This window comes from Perna viridis, chromosome 7 (assembly GCF_037379345.1).
Source record: "Perna viridis isolate PV_CMFRI_1.1 ecotype Kerala chromosome 7, ASM3737934v1, whole genome shotgun sequence".
Taxonomy (NCBI): domain Eukaryota; kingdom Metazoa; phylum Mollusca; class Bivalvia; order Mytilida; family Mytilidae; genus Perna; species Perna viridis.
The window spans coordinates 38,390,045-38,412,292 of NC_142451.1; the positions used below are offsets into that span (position 1 = coordinate 38,390,045).

Here is a 22,248-nt window from a genome sequence, read left to right on the forward strand (position 1 = left end):
GGAACTATTTTATACCTTGGCGTAGGACTTTTTTTGCTATGTACGTTCCAAATTGATGATGCAATTGGTGGTCTGTAACCTAAATTTAATGTTACGGAACAAATTGGCCATGAAAACCACTTGAATACACCAAGAAGTAGCGAAAAGCTTAGTTCCTCGTTTATAATGCTGTAAATTGATTGATTTAGTTTCGTATGTATAATTATAAAATTTGCTTAACTTATATTATTAGAAATCTATTTTTACTTTTTAAAGAGTTTTATGATAATTGAGCATATTTAAAACACGAATTTCTATTGCTAGCTTTGCTTGTAAGTTTGTATAAAACCGATTTTCAACCATGCCTGCGTTCATTTGCTTTCTCTCTAGATCGAAGTCAAGACTACTCAGCAACAGCAAACTCATTGACATGTCTCCACTTGTCAGAGGTTTTGTTCCTGCTGCAACAAATATAGCACAGAAAGTTGATATCAACAAAAAATATGAGGTATAACATCGATCAAAAATTAATTGTAACCGTTAATTAAATAGGTCAATAATAAAGTTGTCCCCCCTTTGGAGCCAAATTATGAACTCTATATTTTGAACGGAAAGAAATGAAATAAGAATATTATAGAACATGTATACTTATTATTTTGTAATGCATTTTCTTTTTCAATATTTTTTCAATGTCTGGGTTTTAAAATTTACACTGCTCAGTGATCAATGAGTGAAATGATATCCAATCAATAAAAAATGGGGAGGTGTGTATCTGCAAATACACAGGCTTGGCTTAATAGAGGAAACACTGCTTCCTAAGATTTGGTTCAAAATTTATTATAAGGTATTGTTATATAGCAATATAATTTTTCCATGGATCGCAATGCAATGTCAGTGTGCAATAAATTCCTATGTTGCACTAGTGCATAAATAGTTAGAATTTGTGACATTATTATCCATGAGTGAGAAATGCTTATTTTTAACAAGACTAAATTATATTGCTATACAGTAAAAGGATTACTGCATGCATACTGGGAAATATTATTCCTTGTAGAATGTATATTGCAGTTTTGAAACTCGTGCTATTAAAATTCTACTCTGGATAATATTCCCCAGTATTCATGCAATAACCCTATATTTATATGAAATGGGTGAAAACTGAAACTCCCCCAAAGAAACTTAAGTTCATACTCCAATTTAGAGTCAATTGTTTGCTCCCATCAAATTTCAGTCTGACACTTCACATTTTTCATTGTGATGTCTTGAAATCAGGAGAGTTAGATTAAATACATCTACTAGAAAACTCCTATCCAGTCAACTGGCGGGAATTGTTTATTGACCCATAGTATACCACATCCATTGTCTTCATTGTACCATTTTTGTACTTTCCTATCATTTAAATTGCAGCTTTCTTTGGATGGTGTTAAAAACAAATTTAATTTGATAATTTTGAGATATTGAGGGTTTAACAGGAAAAAATTTATGAAATGAAAAATATTTTAATGGTTTTTCTCCCCTCTCTTATCACTAAGGAACATTTATTTCTCATAACAATGTTTAGTGCACAACATAGCTATTTTCTTTTCACCCACATTTTTCTCATAATAAATAATTAGTATCAACAAACAAAATACATGTAATTTTTTTATCTACATGTACATGTATGCTTCTGGTTACATAGAGAAATAGAAATTTTTTAATTTGTTCTTGAGGAATTTTAGTTTTATGCTATCCTTATTGAATTCTTCATTGCTTTGGCTGTTTATGAATCAATTCCCTTAAAGACCTGATTGGTAAGTTTTTAATTTCTTCATGTACATAATTTGTGAACAAACTATTTTTGAATGTAGGGCCTTGCATGCACTTTCCATTTATGAACTTATGATGTTAATACCTTTTCAACATGTATGGAAACCAGTAACTCATTATACCTCCTATTTGTGGATGTCGGACCATCTGTTTGTTTACTCACTATTTTTTCATCGTAGTTTTCTCTACAACCTCTCAACACTGCCACTTGATTTTTGACAGAAGCGTTTTTGCCATATCTTGGGAATTAAAATTCATAATGAGGCCAAATCAACTTCCTGTTTGACAACTTCATCTATATTTTACCTATACAGTCAATACTGGGGTTAGGGAGAAGGGTATCTATTATTGAGCTTTAGTCACATTTTCAAGTTAATCAATGAAGTCTTTTTATTCATTTTTTTCTCATCATTTTCTTTTATTCCTTCAGTTGTGCAGGAAATTAAAGGTAAAGTAATTAGCATGCTTTTGGTCTTGCCTCCGAGTTATGAACCAGGCCACAATCAAAACTGAAACTTTAATTTAAAAAGATGAAATTAACTTTCTTTTATAATTATCAATGATTAAGCTTTTTTAAAAATGTGCCAACACCAGAAGGCACCCGTATTACTGTCCAGCCTTACTTTTAGACCCTGTGCTACAAATTTAAAAAAAAAATTCTCAGGTGACAAAATTCTGAACTGTTAATCATATGAAATTCAAAGAAATTCATTACCCTATTCTAGAGTATATGAAACATTTTCAAAGATTCTGGCATTTGGATAAGAACAAAAGTTTCCTATTAGGGAAATCTTTTTTTATCTTCTATACTTTAATATATGTAGAAAAAAAATGAATACAACAAATTAATGACTAGTATTGTTATCATCAGTATAAATGCTGAATATACTTGTAGATGTCTTTTTATAACAATATCTGGGATAGATTTTCTTTATTACCTTTTTATTGTTTGTTTGTTAACATACATGTATTGTATACTTGATCTTTATTGACATGTACTCTGAAGCATGGTATATGTATTTATCAGAAGGAAAACTTGAAAGGCCAAAAGGTGTAAAAGTAACCCCCTTATTTACCCATTAGGCAGTATATACAGAGCTTTATTTACACATTTTTTGATACCTACATGTGCATCTTTTATATTCTGGTGTTGGACCTATACTTTGTAATACAATTACCTTACTAATATGGTTTGAGTAGATGTAATTATCTCCCTTTTTTAGCAAGATTTGGTAATTATCTTCCCTTTTTGCTTTTTTTTAAGAAGATTGTGCAAGATCAATAGCATTAATTATTTTATCTTTCCTTGCATTGGTTTTTTGTAATACTATCAACATGTGTGGCAGATTAGTTCCTGTTGATCTCTTTAAACATTGTGGCCTGGTTTGACTTTCATACAGCTGTGTATTTCTCATATTAATAGTTGATATAGTACTACTAACCTGTGTACTGTTTAATAACAAAATTGTGGTTTTATCATATACAAGTGTTGTGTAGAATGACTTTTCAGCACTACATGTACCTAGGAATGTACTTTAATTGCTGGTGAACAAAATGTTCCCCTGTCTGAAGCATCTTTTTTCTTCCCTCCCCTGTCATTTACTCCTTATTGAACTCTTGTTAGAATTTTGTAACATTCCCCGTTTTTCTATTAAAATAATCTTATTTCAAGATCCTTAAATGTTTAGATTGAGTGTAAAACTAGAAACTGTTTGTCTTTCTCAGTTAGCAACATTTTGTAACTTTATACTATATCAAATAAATTTTTGGTTCCAAACCATAAAATGGAGGTTACTATTAATTTCAGGAGTTATGGTCCCAATGGTTTTGGAATTAAAATGTAGGGCCAAAAGCAGCCAAAACAGTATTTCATAGGTTGTAACTTTTTACTCCTGTAAAAAGCATATAGATAATGATGTTGTTCCACAATATTTTATATCACTAAGGTTAGACTGGCATTGATATTTGGGGTTTAGATTTGAAGCATTTAGGAGCCAGGGGCATGAAAAAAAAACATTTTCCTGATGTCTATACGATAACTTGAGTCAAAAGGAATAAATTTCTTTGAATTGTACTACAAAGTCTGATATTACTAAGATAGGTTCAGATTGATTTTGGAGGTTTTGACTTGAACCATTTAGAAATTAAGGGCCAAAAAGGAGACAGTTCAATAAATTTGCAAATTCTGATCCTGTGTCAAACTTCAAAGCTGTGTGTTGCTCCAAATGTCAGACATGATTTTCTTCTGCTTTCAAATGGAATTTTGCTTTTTCAATTCCATTTACTGTATATTTTCTTCCTCTTTGGTCTATTTCTGCATTTTTTTGTAAAATCACATCTGAACTTTTCAGGGTTCAACTTCTGTGGTCCTATCAAATTGTGCCTTGCAAAGCATTTTATACTATTCTTAAAATTAACCAAAAAGTTTAAACTCTAATACATGTATTTTAAGTGTCATATAATGGATTGTAAACACTGCTAGCTGGCCTAGAACTTCTTAAATTCATTTGACTTTACTGTGTAAATAAATTAAATAGTATAATTGACAACTTCTCTAGAATATTTGATAGATAAATATCTGCTCATAGAAAATTTCAACAGGTTTTTTTACCACATGAAATGCAGGTTGTTGATTAAATCCAATCATTTACTTACAATTTACTTACAAAATCGTTCTACAAATATTACCCAATTTACAGGTGCATGTTATGTCTTAAATAGACAACACACTCTCTTTGATAGGATCCAGGATTTCAAATATTAAAGAGGACTTGAAAAAAAAGCTGAGTGCAGTAATTTTGCCAATATTTTACTTTTTAAAAAATTCTTTGGAAGGGGGAGGGGTCGCACAGCAGAGGCTGGGTCTTTCAAGCTCCAAATCTGCAACTGGTCTCTGTGCATTGGTCAAGATGTTGCTTTATAAAGTTTTTTTTTATCAGTAAAGATGCTATTTATTTACAGATCTCATTGTTTCTTGTACTTTTAATCTTCTCACTGAAGCCAAATTTAAAAAAGCTACATGTTTCATATTACCCTACCAACTCTTTTTCAGATGAAATAATGTATCCTAATTTTTTGTCATTTTTCAAGGTGTACATTAGAAAACACACACAAGTTTTTTGGCAAATACTATTTTTGATTTGAAGGAAAAAAAAACATTACAGCTAGATCCCTTGAGAACTTATGACACAAAAAAATAATAGGGTAGGTAGAAAGAGAAATTATTTCATTTTTTTTTTAAACATTTTACATTGAGTTAATGGGAGAACAATCTGGACTTTATGAACCAAAATGGCGATTATATGTATTAAGTAGGGAAAAAACAGGGGAGATAGGGTAGCAGGAAACTGACATATTTTTTTTTTTTTGGCCTGATAAAGTCATCGTAGAGAAAGGTTTATAAAAGTCTATTTTATTTTGTTTTTATCTTAATCCTAAACCAGGCTTTAATCAGGATGTTATGAATAAGATTATGAAGTTACAGAAGGATTTAGTGATAGACTGGATTAGAGGTCTATGCTTCTTGTACAAACTGGCTTGTGATTATGTATCTAGTTTAGTTAAAGGGATTGGTGGTTAAGATAGGTTTATCTGTTTGTTTTTGTTTTGGGAATTGAAAGCTTTTTATTTGACATTCGTAGGATAATAAAATTTAGTCAGTATATTGGTAGAATAAAACAGAGTACAGTTGTGGGAATACTCCCAGCTTAAATATAAATATCTTACATTCAATTTTTTTCAAGGCAAATCTGAAAGTTCGTACTGTACTTAACTTTTGATGAACAGTTGAAACCCATGAGTGAATTATGCATAGCAACATTTCTCATTGGTTTTTAATGTTTTCACATTAAAAAATTTTTTTTTGAACTTGTCAATAAAATTAATAATAAATTATATGGAAACTATTTCAGCTACTGGTAGATCTGTGAATATCAAATTTGCATGTAGTTTGATTCATACTTAACTGTCATACTTGTAAAAGGAAACATTAAATTGGTCTCTGAGTAGAAATAACATTAACATCATGATAAATAGCCATAGTTTATTACGTAACTTTTATGTAAAAATATTGTAATTCTATACAGAAGTGAAAGTTTGTTTTTATTCATTGTGGATGGCTGTTAAGATGTATTTGTCCATTAGGTCAGTATATAGGATGTTACCTAATACATGTATTACAATGAATCCTGTCTTGACTGAACCCTGACTAAACCATAAACCTGTCTAAACCAGACACTTTCTAAAGACCATTCTCTTAAGATTGAAGTATTGTGAACCTAGATAAACTAAACACCTTTCTAAAACAAATTCAACTGTCCAAATGGGTTTGGTTTAGGCAGGTTCTACTATACTTTTCTTTTAGATATATCAAATAAAACTGTAACTGTGTAATGCTTTTACTGATGACATGTTATAATTAACTGCACATGATGTATTTCGGAAAATATTCTGAAGTAGAAAAATTTGTGTAAAAAATGTGTTCACAAACAAATTTAAATGTGTAAGAAATCTCACTTTTTAAGCAACATTATATAGAAAATAGAATGGATGTGGTGAAACATGTAAGAATGTGGCAGTGGGTGGCACATCATTCTTCACAATTTAGTCTTTTTCACTTTTGCCTCTAATGTATTCATTACATACAAAACTTTACAAACGTCTGGAGGTTATGAGGAGTAAATACATGGATAATGCAATAAAATCTCTGCATTTTTTTTCATCCTGTGTCACACCATATAAACATTTGCCTGATTCTTTCACAGAGAAGTAATTGACACAGAGTTGTTATGGTTTTCATGTGTTCTGTCTAGTATAAGGCATCTAGACATATTTTGTTTAAAATCCAAGATAAAGGTGAAAAATTGACCAAATTTGCTTAAAGATACTGACCAATGTATGATATACCTAAATTTTTGTGAAAAAAGAAAACAATTTTTAACGACAAACTAGTGTCAAGCTGCCTGTTATAGAAAAGTAATATATGTAAATTTTGATTTATTTAAAAAATAAATCTGTTTACATAATCTATTATCATAAAATGAGAAACAAATTATTGTCAGTTACTTTCTGTAAAGTTTCCTGGTTTTATTTTATATAGTTTTAGCCAAAACAAACATAAACTGGTGTGTTTTGACCTAATCTACTAAGATTTTAGCCTGTTTGATATAAAGGACCTTACAGTGAGTACTTGCACTAAGACCATTTTTATACTGTAATTATCTCTCTTAGACAGGAAATACATCCTTGTATTAAATTTTTGTATAAAATCAGTCATTATAAAGGAAACATAGTCTTAAAATGGGCATGAAGTCAGACTTACAGGTTTATGTAAAATAAAATCATATTATTCATGAATCACATTTTTTTGTACTTTGCATAATTTGATTAGTATTGAAAAGTCACAGGTGGTCTGTTTTTATTTTAAAGGAAATACCATTAATATAATTTGTCAAAGGATTTTACCAGTATTTCTGCCCTGGTAATGCTTTGATTTTCATGTACTGAACCAGTTTGTTTCTGGTTCTCGTTATGATGTTGAAGAGGGTACCAGGATTTGAATCAAAATTCATTAATGTAATTTGTCAGAGGGACAATCTGATTCAGAATTACACATTTTTTCTTGAAGGCTCTTTTTGGAAATCTTCCATTTATGATAAATTATGGGAAAAAAGTATTGAAGATTTTTTTGTAACATGTGTTAAAAATCATGGCAAATATTGTTATATGTCTCATTTTCAAATAAATCTGTAAATGACACTAAATTACAATAGAAACTTGGATTTTCAATGCAGATTATCTCCTAAGATCAGACAGATTGGAAGTAATCAATTTATATTTCATCATAAAGACCTATAAAACTATTTAACAACAAAAATAAGAATGTTTCAACTTTTTTGGGGTGTATCACATATTACAGATTTTGTATGATTCTTATAAAGACTTTTACTTAAGCACTTTTTCATTTAATACCAGCTGGACAACAAGGTTGTTGACGGTATTTGATTTACCTTTTTTTTCTGGGTCAACCATCTGTCCTTCATTAAGTGAAAATGATAGAAATTATATGCTCATAATAATTCTAGTTCAGTTTTATTTTATTTTTATAGCTTATTTACTATAGGTAGCCAAATATAATTTTTGTTACCGATAAATGAAATCTACATCATTTTTATGTTTAACAGGAATGTGTACAGACATTGAACACACTGCAGAGCAATGCTCGGACGTTGGAAAGAACCAGGCAGACTCGGAACAAACTTGCTCCACTTCATGTTTCAAATATGGTAAAATGGGCTTCCAGCGTTGGCATTACGGTAAATATATAGCTTCTTACATTGTAATAAGTGTATGATCAGATTTACAATTGTGATGATTTATTGATGGTATTTTTTGCAGTGAGTTCTTTAAATACTGTCATTCATATATCCAGACTGAAGCAGTCTGATAATTAAGGAGTCAGACTGGTATGTAAGAGAGTCTTTCTCTAATTTTATAATACATGAAATTCAAAATTCAAAATTTGAAATTCTTCAAACCTTTGTGTATAAGGTCATAAAACAATACATGTTTTGATGATGTTACAATTGAGATTATTGGTATTTACACTACAGGTCAAGAGATGGTTAAATTTGCTGGAAATTAGTGAATACAGAATTCATAATGCATTTACAAAATCATTGATTTTGTAAACATTTTTGTTAATTTTATGACATTGAACATCATTTTTGATACTGTCTGCATCACAACTTACAAAATGATTATTAAAAATATAATTTAATACTTTATAAACTTAAGCAATGTATATTTGTACACCCACTCAAGGAGGTGGTGGTATACTGGAATCACATTGTTTGTCAGTCCCAACTATTTTGGCTTACAGTGGATTGATTGATCTCAAATTTGGTAAGTGCCTTTACATAGATGGGGCATATGTTGTAAGCAGTTCTGGATGTTGTCCAATATCAACTTCCAGTGCATGCAGGGGTATTCAGAGCATGACTTAATGTTTCCTTTATTTTACAGTTAGATGATATTGATAGACTAAAAATTATACATGTCAGTGGCACCAAAGGTAAAGGGTCAACATGTGCATACTGTGAGAGTATTCTGCGACATCAGGGGCTCAAGACAGGGTTCTTCAGGTAGAAATTTTAACAATTACCTGAAGCAGCGTTTTGAGTATTTTTTGGTGTTAAGAAAAGTGAAATAAGATTTGGAGATAAATTCTCATAAAACAGAAATTAAACAAAGAAAATGCAACACAATGAAGCTTTATTTGATTTTTTACTACAGTGAAACTTTCAACACCGAACCTTTTTTAAACTTCAAAATTTAATCAGTTCAGACTGGTTTTTAGATAATGTAAGGTTTGCTTTGATCAGGTTTCATTGTATGAACATTGTATGTTCATTTGTCCTTAGACGTTTTTATTTTCTCTGAATACTTCCCAATGTCCTTGATATAGTATATTTCTTACAAAAAAAATCAAACAATGTAAACAATCTGGGTTTTTGTGCCAAATACTGTAATCCTATTAAGTATCAGTCTTTGTAAGAATTACGCAAATTCTGCAATATATGATACACCTAAAAAAAAAGACTACATATTTTTATTATTTTGTTATTAAGTTGCTTTATAGGTCTATATGTTGCAATGTATTATCATTCGTTGCAATCTGTCTACTCATAGGAGATAATACACATTGAAAATCCAATAGTATCTATTGTATTTTTAGTGTCATTTACAGAGTTATCTCCCATTGAAATCTACAATACATTCTATTTATTTTTCTTACTGCTTGGCTTATATGAAAAGCCCTATAATAATTTCTGTTAATATAACATTTTTAACAAAATATCAAAATATCAAAAATAAAAATATGTAGGTTTTCCAACCATGAATCAAACTTTGCATGATTCTTACCTGGCATGCTACTTAACACTTGAGGTTGTTAATTTTCATGATTCTTTCAAATGAACATATAGCCAATATCAAGTTTCACATTTTCTAAAAAAGTTGAACATTATGCAGTGTTAAGAATCGGTACTTCTTTTTCACCTCTCTGTACGTTGCGAAGAATTATTACATTTACAGTACCAATTAGCCAGCCAGAAAATGATGAATTATTATTTGAGCAGTTGACTGTGAAAACATTTAAAGTTTTATTTTTGTTGATTAAAATCAAGTCTGACCAAAACAATTTTAGTAGATAATTGACAGTTGTTGATAGTTGTCCTTACTTTTTAGCTCACCCCATTTAGTTGAAGTTAGAGAGAGATTCCAAGTTAATGGCAAGCCTTTGTCAAGAGAGAAGTTTATTACATACTTCTGGGATGTGTACACCAAACTAATGGATCACAAGGCAAGGTTTTAATAAACAAAAATAATCAAACAGTTTATAGTACAAGAAAGTTTCAGAAATGCATTATGTGTGAATCTGGTTTTAGTTATGGGTTCATCAGACCTCAGACTTTTAGAAATTCCTCACAATTCTGTACCAAATTTCTGATGAAGTGCTTTATCTCCAAAATGTGTGACTGGTCAACACTTTTACATGCCAATGAAATATTAATAATGAAACAATCAATTCTTAATTAAAACTCGGTATACTTAATGGCCATCTGTCTGAATTTCTTTGTAATTATCTCGGCTCTAAATGAAAGGATTTATTTCAAATGTTTTCTGTGGCGTTATATAAATGGGACATGCGTTGTTTATTTTCTACTCCTTTATTGTAGGAACAAAACAATGATACAATGCCAGCCTACTTTGCTTTCCTCACTCTAATGGCATTTCATGTCTTCATCAAAGAGCAAACTGATGTGGCCATCATAGAAGTTGGTATTGGGGGTCAGTATGATAGCACCAATCTCATCAGGAAACCAGTTGTATGTGGAGTTACTTCCCTTGGTCTGGACCATGTTTCTATACTAGGTGATACCATAGATAAGATTGCCTGGCAGAAAGCTGGGATCTTCAAAGTAAGTAAATACTCTGTTTACTTACACTGCTTGTGCTTGGTGAAATGGTAATTTGATTACTGTTTTGAGAGTTCACAAAAAAGAAACTGGCTTTGAAAAAGAAATGATAGCACACCAGATGTATACTTATTTAATATTTTCTGGTGAAGGCATTAGAGATTTTTATTTAAGGTTCTTTCCATTAGATTTAATTTTGACAATGGTATGTTTTATTTTGAGGGAGGTATGACCCTTTAATGGATACCTTTTTCTACTAATATCTAGTTCATTTAACAATTTACTTTGAATTTCAGGCTGATTACTATAATTCTCTGATTTTCTCCATTGCTGTTTATATAACATATCAATGGCTTACAGTAATACATCAACTATATTCAAAGTTTACCATTCTAGCCTGGAATTCCTGCCTTCACTTCACCACAACCCAAAGAGGCAATGGATGTGTTGTACGACCGCTCCAAAGAAATTGGTGTATGTATACTTTGGTTCAATTTATAGGTACTTTGTGTACAATAAATTAATTATGCATCATGTTATGACTCCTTGCTGCTGAAGAGATTTTAAGAAAAAAATCATTACCATATTTTTACTTAGAAATGATTTTCAGAGCTTGGGATGCGTATTATGCATCAATATATAAGTTTTGGCTAAGAAATAAAAGATTTTTACAGACGAAAGAGATTGTGTAATGTAAACAAACAAAATGGAAGTGAAATGTTACTGAAAGAATGTTTACATAATCATCAAATACATCTTTAAGTATTGAATTTTAAATGATATTGTTTAAATTTCTTAGTAACATGTTTCTATATTTAATATATGTAGCAATATTTATTTCTTATAAAACAAGTACGTCAAAGAGAAATCATGGGAAACAGGATTCGAATGCAACCAAAAGAATAGAATTCAGGGATAACAACTAGACAGGGGAAGTAGGCACACAACAAAGAATATGAAATAACCAAAATTATGCATGCAATGAAACAAAAGCAATTAAAATCTGGGAACATGGACCAGGTACACCAGTAGCATCCTCTGCTTTCCTAGAAACACCCGCCAAGTGTTACAAAAAATACAGGTAACTTTTTTAGGATACTAGTACAAGTCTTACAAAAAATACAGGTATCTTTTTTAGGATACTGGTACAAGTCTTACACAGAAGATACCATGTACATGTGAAAAAGGTTAAAAACTAATGGTATTCGTAGAAGAAGTCCATATTCAGAAGAAAATAGATTGAGTAGTTTATTACTATTAGTTTTACTTTATCCTATACTGTAGCTAATTTATTACAGTGCCATTTGGAAGTTGCTCCACAGTTCCAGGCATACCATAGACCTGAACATAAATTTAAGCTTGGTATAGCTGGTCATATGCAGAAAGTAAACGCATCATTGGCTTTACAGCTTTCAAGGACATGGATGAAATCTCAGCAATTGTTGAAAGGTATTATGGGTAATGTTTAGTGAGATATAAATGTTTTTTCATATAAATTGTGATTGGGTTGTATAATTTTGAAACTGACGTGATAAGCATTTTTTTTTTGGAGGGGGGGGTTATTATGGAGTGGTTTTGATTAAGATTGACTGTAAATAGCATTTTTACAGGTTTTTTGGGGGTTTTTTTTAAGCTATTTTAATTTTCTTCTTGAAATGTTGACATAGCAGGTATTTGATAAACATGTTTTAGGATAGATGAATAAATGTAGAAAGTATTGAGAAAATTTAGAATGGCAAATTTTTTTGTGCAGGGTTTTAGAGCTGCAGACCTCAAATAATTTTTTTTTTTTGGTGGGAAAAAATTGAGTGATTTATTCTTAACAGGAAATTGTTATTTGGAGAGTTTTAATGCAAGTGCTTTTGATTGAACTATTGAGTAATAATGAATTAAAAATTAAGATTTCTAATAGAATTTACGGACTGACAGGTTAATCAGTGTGATTGTTTTCGGAGCAGTGGTAATCGCATCGTAATTTTAGTCACAGCTGTATCTGAAATTATCTCCCATTTTTTTCTGAATTCCAGAAGACAAGATTAATGGTACTAAAGAGACCTTAACCAATGGTTACAATCAGCTTCAAGTAGCTGATACATTTCCACTCAGTCCAAATATTATCGATGGTAAGTCATTGATACTTCCATGGAAAATTGTTATCATGCAGGTGAAACTGTTATTAGGTAAAGATGATTTGGCCTTAAAAAGGGTCATTTTCCATCTGTACTTGTTCTGATTTAGTTTCCGATGAGATATTTAGAATCTAATACTGCTGAGAATGCAAGTCAGAGAAATCTCTGACACCCTTGGGTAAGATTTCAAGTTCTCTAACAAGGCTCCAACATGTCAAAAACCCATTGATTTGACAATATTCTTTTACTCAAGAATGTTTTCTATATTTGACACAACTACTACTTCATCATGATTTCTGAATAACACTTTATTTGTTTGGAAATTTTTCATCAGGATGTTGAAAATATTAAGGTTTAGCTAGCCCCTAAAATGTTCTTTTATAGTGCTTTTCAATGAAATTATATCTTATTTTACCAAAACAATACAGAAATTCTTATCTACTCTTTGGATGTGATGGAACAATAGTGAAATTACACTTGAATCAATGGGTTTCAACCCTGCCAGATTCTAACATAGACCAAAAATAAAATCTCAGTTTTTAGCCTCTTCTATATTACTTACAGAAATGCATATTATATTAATATGATATATTTGTTTTCAGGTTTAATGGAATGTAAATGGCTTGGTAGGAACCAGACTATTAAAAAGTCTAATTTGACCTACTATCTGGATGGAGCCCATACAGTGGAGAGTATTCAGGTACAGACATTGTCATATGACTTAGCTCTCAGTTCCATAAAACTTTTTAAGTAGCAGTCTTTATAAAATTCAGATGGGGGGTGATTCATGCATCTCAAAAACCCACCGAATTTGCTTTATTTTAAATTCAGAAACAGTTTCAGACGACATAACCTGTCTTAGTTTGTCATATGGTTGTTGCACTTTGCGATACACATTATATAGTTTGTGTATGTTAGAGATCATTCTTGAGTTGGTTTGATTTGGTTAATTTTAGTGTGATATGAATGTATGGTTATCTCAGAAGAACAGATCAGAATACAGAAAGGATTATTGTTATGTAAAAGTGTAGCATATGTAGCCTGAAAAAGCAGTCTCTGTTTGGTGTTAATTGTTGAATTTGATAGGAATATTCTAATATTTACTAAAAAAATTCAAGCATTAATATCTCCACTTTAATTTGCACTTTTATTTTTGAATACAGTTTCTATTCCCTAGGGCCTGCAGAAAGATTTGCAATAAAAATATTTGATATTTAGAAATGCATGAATCACTCTTCATAAGGTTTTAAGGCAGAGCTGTACTTGATTATTTATTACCGTGGAACCTGTATAGAAGGAACCCTGAATAGAATTTGACAGGTTTTAGTATAAAGTAAATCCTTTCTAAACCAAACCCTGAATAATCTATAAACCTGTCTATAACAAACCTGAATAGTCAGTATACCTGTCTAAACCAAAGCTTGAATAGTCTGTAAACCTGTCTAAACCAAACATTGAATAGTCCAGATACCTGTCTAAACCAAACCCTGAATAATCCATAAACTTGTCTAAACCAAACCCTGAATAGTCCATATACCTGTCTAAACTGAACCCTGAATAATCTGGAAACCTGTCTAAACCAAACCCTGAATAATCCATAAACCTGTCTAAACACTGAAGTTTTTTCATGTAAACTTTCAATGCAATTTTGACCTGAAAAAAAAAGCAAACAAAAAACAAATACCTGAGGCTGACCTTATAAAATTGTTGGTTTGCTGTTTATTGAGCAACTCATTAAAAACTGTCTACTCAATTTTTTTTTATCCTTTCCAAAACAAATTTTATTTATTCTATTTTTAGCACATTGGCTAGTTGATAAACATCAATATGTGGATTTGACAACTCTGTTATACATATGAATGGGAAATTTCCTTTTCATTGGCCTCCAAATTTCGCAGTTAACCAAACTCAAGAAAACCACAAAATTTGGTACCCCTTTAACAATAATACGTTCACAATACCTGTAAGACTGACATGGGTGGATTTTGTTATATTTCAGCAATGTGTTGATTGGTTCAATAAACATTCCAAGAGAGAAACCAACAGTATAAGGTATGTTATTGTTATCAGAAAATACATTTACATTTAAGTGTTGGAATTTTAATACCCCCCCCCCTCCTTGCTGAAAGTGGCATGTCAGTGTTTGAATATAGATATGTGTCTTTTAAAAAATTTTAACACAAAAAAAACTATCTAGTACTGTAAACATATTTATTTTCGTGGATACCAATTTTGCGGTTTCAAAAATATGGTTAGTGTGAAATGATGTTAAAAATAAATTTCGCATGTACTTTTTTTCACAGTTTTCTGTCCACTGCGCAAATAGTGAAAATTAGTATGTTTACTATTTAATTCTGCTATTATATGAACACAAAAAGGGGGATCCATGATTTAGGGTTGCTTTGCTTCAACTCAATTTTTTTTTAAAATTAAACATATTATTTACTGCTCTGCAATCACTTAACAAAAGATTTATTCAATAAATGAACACAGGTACCACCATCAAATACTTCTAATGAACAGTAACTTAAAAAAAACAGGGATTTGTACATCATAACTCCACATTTCTATATCCACTTTGACTGAAAGTGAAACTGTCATGACCCTGACATTTACTAAACAAACTGGATTACATTGTGGTGTAAGGTTACACTAGAAACTCTTTATTTCCTCCATTTTTTAGTGTTATTATTTTAGTATCACTGTAGTTATACAACAAATGGAGGAGAAATTAATACTGCTTTACTATAGTATATACCTAATATAACACTACAAGATGACAAAATATCTGAAAATACGTTTTTTTTATTGATTGTTGGGGTTTAATGCCTGAGCAGCAATATTTCAGCTATATTCAGGTGATTTTGAAAATGAGAAATAAAATTGGACAAGATGGTGTCCATCGAATGAATCAGTTGGGATGTAAATTTAACTACATATATTGATCTCATTAGGCCTAATGTTATTTAAGCCAATAGTGTTCCCACAACAGCCATTTGTTACAAATATAAAGTGACTTTCCCTAATAGGTAACAGTAGAAAATTGATAAGTTTTTTTTTTCAACTTTATTTTTTTATTTGTAGTGGCAAGGTTGTGAGAATTCTGGTATTCAATACAACAGGGGACAGAGATGTTGCTACACTTCTAAGGCCACTTAAGGTAACCAATTGTGAATACAAAATGACCCTGTTTTGTGTTCAATTTAGATAAGTTTTCCATTTGATCACAGGGCAAAATGCAATGGCTAGAAAGCTTTTACTGTATAATTTAATTTTCTCCTTGGTGATCTGGAGTGGTGACAAATGCAGCAGACTGTGAATGGTTCATATATTAGTAAAATTTTTGGATTTTAAATGAAAGTTTTGATAAACCTATGAGATGTGATTCAACAATTGATATATTGGGTAACTGATTATTGAGCCTATTGTCAATATGTACTACTGCATTTTACTCAAGTGTCTTACTTTATAACCACTAAACACCTCTATTTTAATACTATATATTCCTTTTTAATTAATGATACTTTCTATACAAAAAAAGGCATAGCATATGATGTGCTTTTGAAAGCATGGCTGTTAAATTTTTGTATATACTTTCAGAGTTGTGGTTTTGATGCAGCTGTTTTTTGTCCAAATATATCCTCACTGTCAGCAACCTCAGCAGGTAAGTCTCGCATCACTATCTGTTCCATACATTAGTGATATTGCTAATTCCCTGTGTTCCAGTTTATTGCATACCAGCAGAAGACTGTCTCCAGAGCAGCAGTGCATATAAATCATGTGACCATTGGTAAATTCTTTTAAAAAATTGATAGTAATAGTGGCATATGCTGCTCACAGGCCAAATGCTTGAGCTTTGACACAAACTTCTAGATAACACTCATCAGATTTAGGGTCAGGATACAGAGTTTTGGGGTATCACAAAAAGGTTTACTACCAATGTACAATCAACATGAACATGCTCACTACACTTGATGATTTATGGTCAAACCTGTCTTAAATGACCCTCAGTGGAGTACAAAATTATACCTTTAAATTTGATTGGTTAAAATGGTGTGTTCCCATTTCGCCTTAGCTGTGAATAACAGTTAAAAATAGATAAAAAAAGTACTAAGGCGATATGGGAATTTTTATATTTTTATGTTGTAAAAACAAAACACTAAACAAATGTGGTGTTGTTAGAATGATTAAGGCAAAATAATTATAAAATCAATTTTTATAGGCTTTTTTTTCTTTTTTAAGCCACTAATTTAAAATATCTGAATACTTTTTCAAGTTATGATTGGTCTTAATAAAAATTCATTTAAAAAAATACTGATAATATATATATAATTTGTTTCATATTTTAGTACACATACAATTTAGGGACTATTAAAAAAAAAAAAAGTTCAAAAATGAGATATGATTTTTTTTTTTTAAAACAAATCTAATGACTGTATATGTATATGACTGAATAGTTACTATCGGAGTACTGATTAAACATGTACACATATAATTGAGAATTAACTTATACATAAAGACAAAATCACTTTGGAGATTTAAAAGACATGGACTTTGGAGATGCAGCCCCACCATCTCGAAGCTTCACTGATTGTTATATATGATCTATGAACCTTCACAATTGTGCCCGCTGACCTCAGTCTGATACTGTCTTCTGCTGTTGTTTTTAATTTTGTTCTGCAGGAATCATGCTTTTATTACGATTTTGCTCATTCTTTGTTGTATGTTTCATATGAACATTTTAACTTGCCTCTTCATTGTTTTATGCTTATAAATATTTGGATGTGCTTCTCTGAGTTAAGTTGCTATCAAAGTTGTCAGTCATATCATATTTATTTTGAATTTTGTTCTTTAATAGTATCCATAAAAAAGGTGATTTCAAACAGAAAATGAAAAGGCCATTCATAAAAAAAAATATTAAGACAAAAACCACTTAAACACATCACAAAATAAAAATAAATAAATTGACAAAAATATATCAACAAGCAAAACAAAGATTTACATATACATGTGTATATTAGGTTTAAATGCTATAAAAACACAACTTGCACTTAAAATCACATGTTTACATGAGTTTCCATATCGCCTTAGTTCACTCCAAATTTTACTAAGGCCAAATGGGGATAATTTTATTGTACCAAATTTGACAGCTAAGGCCAAATGGGAACAAGCCGTTAAAATGCGTTCTATTTACAAAGGTTCAAATCACAATTGAATTTATTTAATAGAACTTTATAAAGTGTCTGGTTTAGACAGGTCTTTCTATTATTCAGAGTTCAGTATAGGCCTGTTTCACTATATTTTCATAACATGATTGGTAGCAAGAGTTTTTAACCTTTAACTCATGTTGGTCCAATTCATGTTATAATTTTGTCATGTTTTGTGCTAGCTAAATTTTACACCTACAAAAAGGTAATAACTCTACCTGCATAATAGGGTATGCAAGTCTCGTCATGTGACCCTGTGATTTCACGAGAATGGGTCCTAGTGTACCATTCAAAAGCATGGAGATTTTTCATTTAGAGAGTGTTGAGTTCAGTGTTCAGGGCAAAAGTCTTTCTGTGTAAAAAATATCAATAAAAATGACAAATATCTATTTCTACATGATAAAGGTATTAAGAAAAAACATAAAATAGAAGATTTTGCATTGTTATACAACGTTTCGAGTACTCAGAAGTAAATAATAAAATACAGAAAATGAAACCAGAACGAGACTTGCGTATCCTATTAGGGATATCATGATACACCATAGGGTTGTGTGAATTTCGGATATAATAGATTATAATGTGATAAAAAACCTTTTACAGCAGTTTTTCAAATAATAGAATAAAAAAATTGATAAAATTCTTTTTATTTCGTAACTGATATTTAAAGACTGAATTAAGAAAAAATTGATATACTAATTATCTTATTTAGTCACTGCATACATGCAGGATCTAACAACACTCCATTCTACTTTCCATTCAGATGACCTTTTTAGATCAGCCAGTCAGGTTTTAGCTTTCATGATTTTGAAATATTTAACCCATGGATTCTGAAAAGATCATCAGAACAGCAGGTAGAATGGTGTTTTTGTAGATCCTACATGCAGTGACTGAATGGGGCAATTAGTAGGTCTATAATTAGACTATTAAAACAGGTTAAGTGGTGTATGGTATAGTAGGCCTTCATACCTGTTATCCTTTGGAAGACTTCATGTTGGACATTCTCCCTATTGACTCTGTCCCATGTGGGAGAATTTTACATAAAAGCAAATTTTTTATATGAAAAATTCAATAATTTAGTATTTTTTGCCAAAAAATAGTATAATTTTTACCAAAAACCTTCCACAAATCTTACATTTTTATGTGGGAGATTCTGTTAAAATGTTTTCGTTGATTTTGTAGGAGTTTCCCTCGAAAAGTGGGAGGGTTAACCAGTTTTGGCCCTCCCAACTAGAAACATTTTTGCCTTTCTGCAGACCAGAAAAGCTCTTATTCTGTGTGTTGACCCTTTCTTATATAATCAAGTTTGTGTTTTTTTTGTGTACAATTAACACAAGTATCTGAATAGAATCACAATTTCTGTTATGATTTAGATTCTTCGAGAAAAGGTAAGAATCATTCCATTTGGTGTTTTGACTGACCTGTACATGTGCTAGTTTGGAAGGGTTTTTGTTCAGCTCATATTTACTTTGAACATTTATTTGAGCTCATGATATTATTTGTCTGCCCAAAACCAACATTTTTCCAATTCAGATTACTGTGAAAGTACTTTAATTCATGGATACCAATTTTCATGGATTAGGGAAGAAACACAAATTCGTGGTTTTGAGCTTTTCAGTACAAAGATCAAAGGAAATCTCATTTTCATTGTGAACCAATTTTCGTGGTTTGGCCTACCCACAAAAACCACGAAAATTGGTACCCCACGAACAATAGTACTTTCACAGAACTAGAAGTAATGAAAATTTACAGTCAACATTCAACCAAAATATGACAAAATTTTCCACAACACAGCATAATGTAAGCATCATATTCATTTTACATGTTTTATGCTTAATTGTAGTGAATGAAATATTATTTCTTCTATTGTAGACATAACTAACATGACTGTTACCAAAGATTCTCAGTTGCAGAAATGTCAACACAATTTGGAAACTTGGGTACAGATGGTTACAGCAAAAAGAAAGCATATTGAAACTTATACTGAGAATGGTGCTGATGTTAATGTATGTAATCATTCAAGTGGAATACTCAGAGAAAATGTTGTGTCAAATGGGGCCTCAGCAGAAGACTTTGTCCACAGCAACATTGACAATCAGTCATGTGATAATCTAAACAAATCAAAACCTTCAGCATTTGACAGTGATAGTGACATTCATGCTTTTAAATTTTCTTGTATTCATGATGCCCTACTTTGGGCCTCACATGGACGAGACAGTAATTTGAAAGACCCATGTAGCTTGCCTCTGCCATTAGAGGAAGCTAGCCATATCCAGGTTCTAGTGACAGGAAGTATTCATTTGGTAGGTGGGGTTCTTGGGCTAGTTTCTGATGAATACACATTTTAATGGGATTTTTTAAATATTTATTGTTAATTTTTGTTTAATTGAATAATGCATTATACTCTGATTTTCTTGAGAAAAGGTTCATACTTGTCTGTCAAAAGGTGATAACCATGGGTTATCTGGCCACTGCCGGTGATAATGTTGGCCTTTTTCAAAACTACCCCCATTTTCTTTTACTTTGACATACTATTGTTCATGGGGTACCAATTTTCGTGGTTTTCATGGTTAGCCCAAACCACGAAATTGGGTACCAAACTAAAAGGAGATTTCCTTTGATGAGTTTACTGGAACCCTTAAAACCACAAATTCAAGAATCCACAGACTTCCATTTCTTCCTAAATCCATGAAAATTGGTATCCATGAATTAAAGTACTTTCACAGTATTTGGGGAAAAAATGCATTTGGAAATTTGGAATACTAGTATCAAATGTTGGATTTGTGGTGAAAATTGTTATTGTATTAAGGGGAATTAGAAGAAAAAGATAAATCCAAGCAGTTTATCAGTGCTATTTTGAACAGATGTCCAGCTTGGGAATTGATTTATTGTTTTCTAATTATAGATCATTTATTAGAATAAGTGGGAAACTTTCATCAGGGGAAGCAACTTCACTTCAGAGACAATCTATCAGTAATTGGCATTATCACAACTTGCACAAGCTTGCAGGGATTGAAATAAGATCTCTCCCACTTGCCCGCAGGAAATAAATTTCAAAGGCAACAGAGCTTGGCCACCTAGATTTATGTATTGGTATATTTCCTGTTTAACTGATTATAAGCGCAAGTAAACTTCATTTGTGGGCAGTTCAGTTTTCTTAAAACTTTCCCACTTGACCAGTTACACAATTCTTATTTCTATTCCTAAGCTTATTCTATGAAATGGCATTTTTGTTTTTGGCTACGACTGTTGACAATATTAGATTTCTTGAAAATTTAATGTTGGTATCTAGAAATTTATATCATTTTGGTGACCTTAAATTTTTTTTTAGGTATAAAAATGAAATTTTTTTTTAGGTATATAAATGAAACTGCCTGGAATTTTTGTGCAAATAAAGGGACCATGATGTAATTGTAAATAAGTTAAACCAATCCAGTTGAAAATGATATACTGTAAACATATTAATGTTCGCAGTTGCTAATTTTCATTGAACATATTGGGATTTAAAAAAATGGTAAGTCTTCTATAGTGTTAAAATTCTATTTTGTGTGTACAATTTTTCACGCTTTTCTGTCCACCAGGAAAATAGCAGAAATTAGTACAGCACAAAAATTAATACTTTAACAGTAATTTTAGAATCCATTCGAGATAAGTGGATAGATTCTTTTGCATTGTGCATACATCATAACATGTTTTTTTATGCGAAGGTTGAGTGTATGTTTGTCTCCCCATGGAGAGTGGAAAGGACAACATGCATATGAGCTGTAGTGTATTTTTTTAAATGACATGCATTTTATGGGAATTTTTATATAAAAAAAACAGCATTAAATAAATATTTTAGTTTTAAGTCTTTTATCTTGTCTTCTCCAACCGTGTTGCCATCACCTTTTCCGTCTTACCACCTTTCCGCCATCTATCTTGTCTTATGAATGTTTGATATTGTATGCAGAAATGAATAGAGAGAGTTTGATAGGAAACATAACAAATATAAAGTTTAACATGTACTCAATAGAGACCACGGAACATGTATCCATTTTTGAGAGCTTGCCTCAATTAGCATTCGCAATCAGATAAAATATTCTTTGTGTAACCCTTTACCCTTTTTGATTTTAGATAAACTAATTTTTTTTTGCTCCCACCTTTTGTATC

At 31.1% G+C, this 22,248-nt stretch overlaps 1 protein-coding gene across 4 annotated transcripts; it reads left to right on the plus strand.

Moving 5' to 3' along the window:
• The first annotated feature begins 321 nt into the window (after positions 1-321).
• On the plus strand, positions 322-21,946 carry LOC148612604 (folylpolyglutamate synthase, mitochondrial-like). 4 transcript variants are annotated; one of them, XM_088594212.1, is made up of 15 exons: positions 322-487; positions 2,219-2,236; positions 7,971-8,102; positions 8,812-8,930; positions 10,036-10,150; positions 10,527-10,769; positions 11,163-11,240; positions 12,065-12,215; positions 12,794-12,889; positions 13,498-13,595; positions 14,895-14,947; positions 15,980-16,055; positions 16,496-16,559; positions 19,473-19,487; positions 19,972-21,946. In XM_088594212.1, exons 1-15 carry the CDS (start codon positions 341-343, stop codon positions 20,445-20,447), a joined length of 1,881 nt encoding a protein of 626 aa, XP_088450338.1. In that variant the 5' UTR covers positions 322-340; the 3' UTR covers positions 20,448-21,946. The 4 variants fall into 4 exon arrangements, with proteins under 4 accessions (XP_088450338.1, XP_088450339.1, XP_088450340.1 ...); XM_088594213.1 differs by lacking the exon at positions 19,473-19,487; XM_088594214.1 differs by lacking the exon at positions 2,219-2,236.
• The last annotated feature ends 302 nt before the right edge of the window (positions 21,947-22,248 follow it).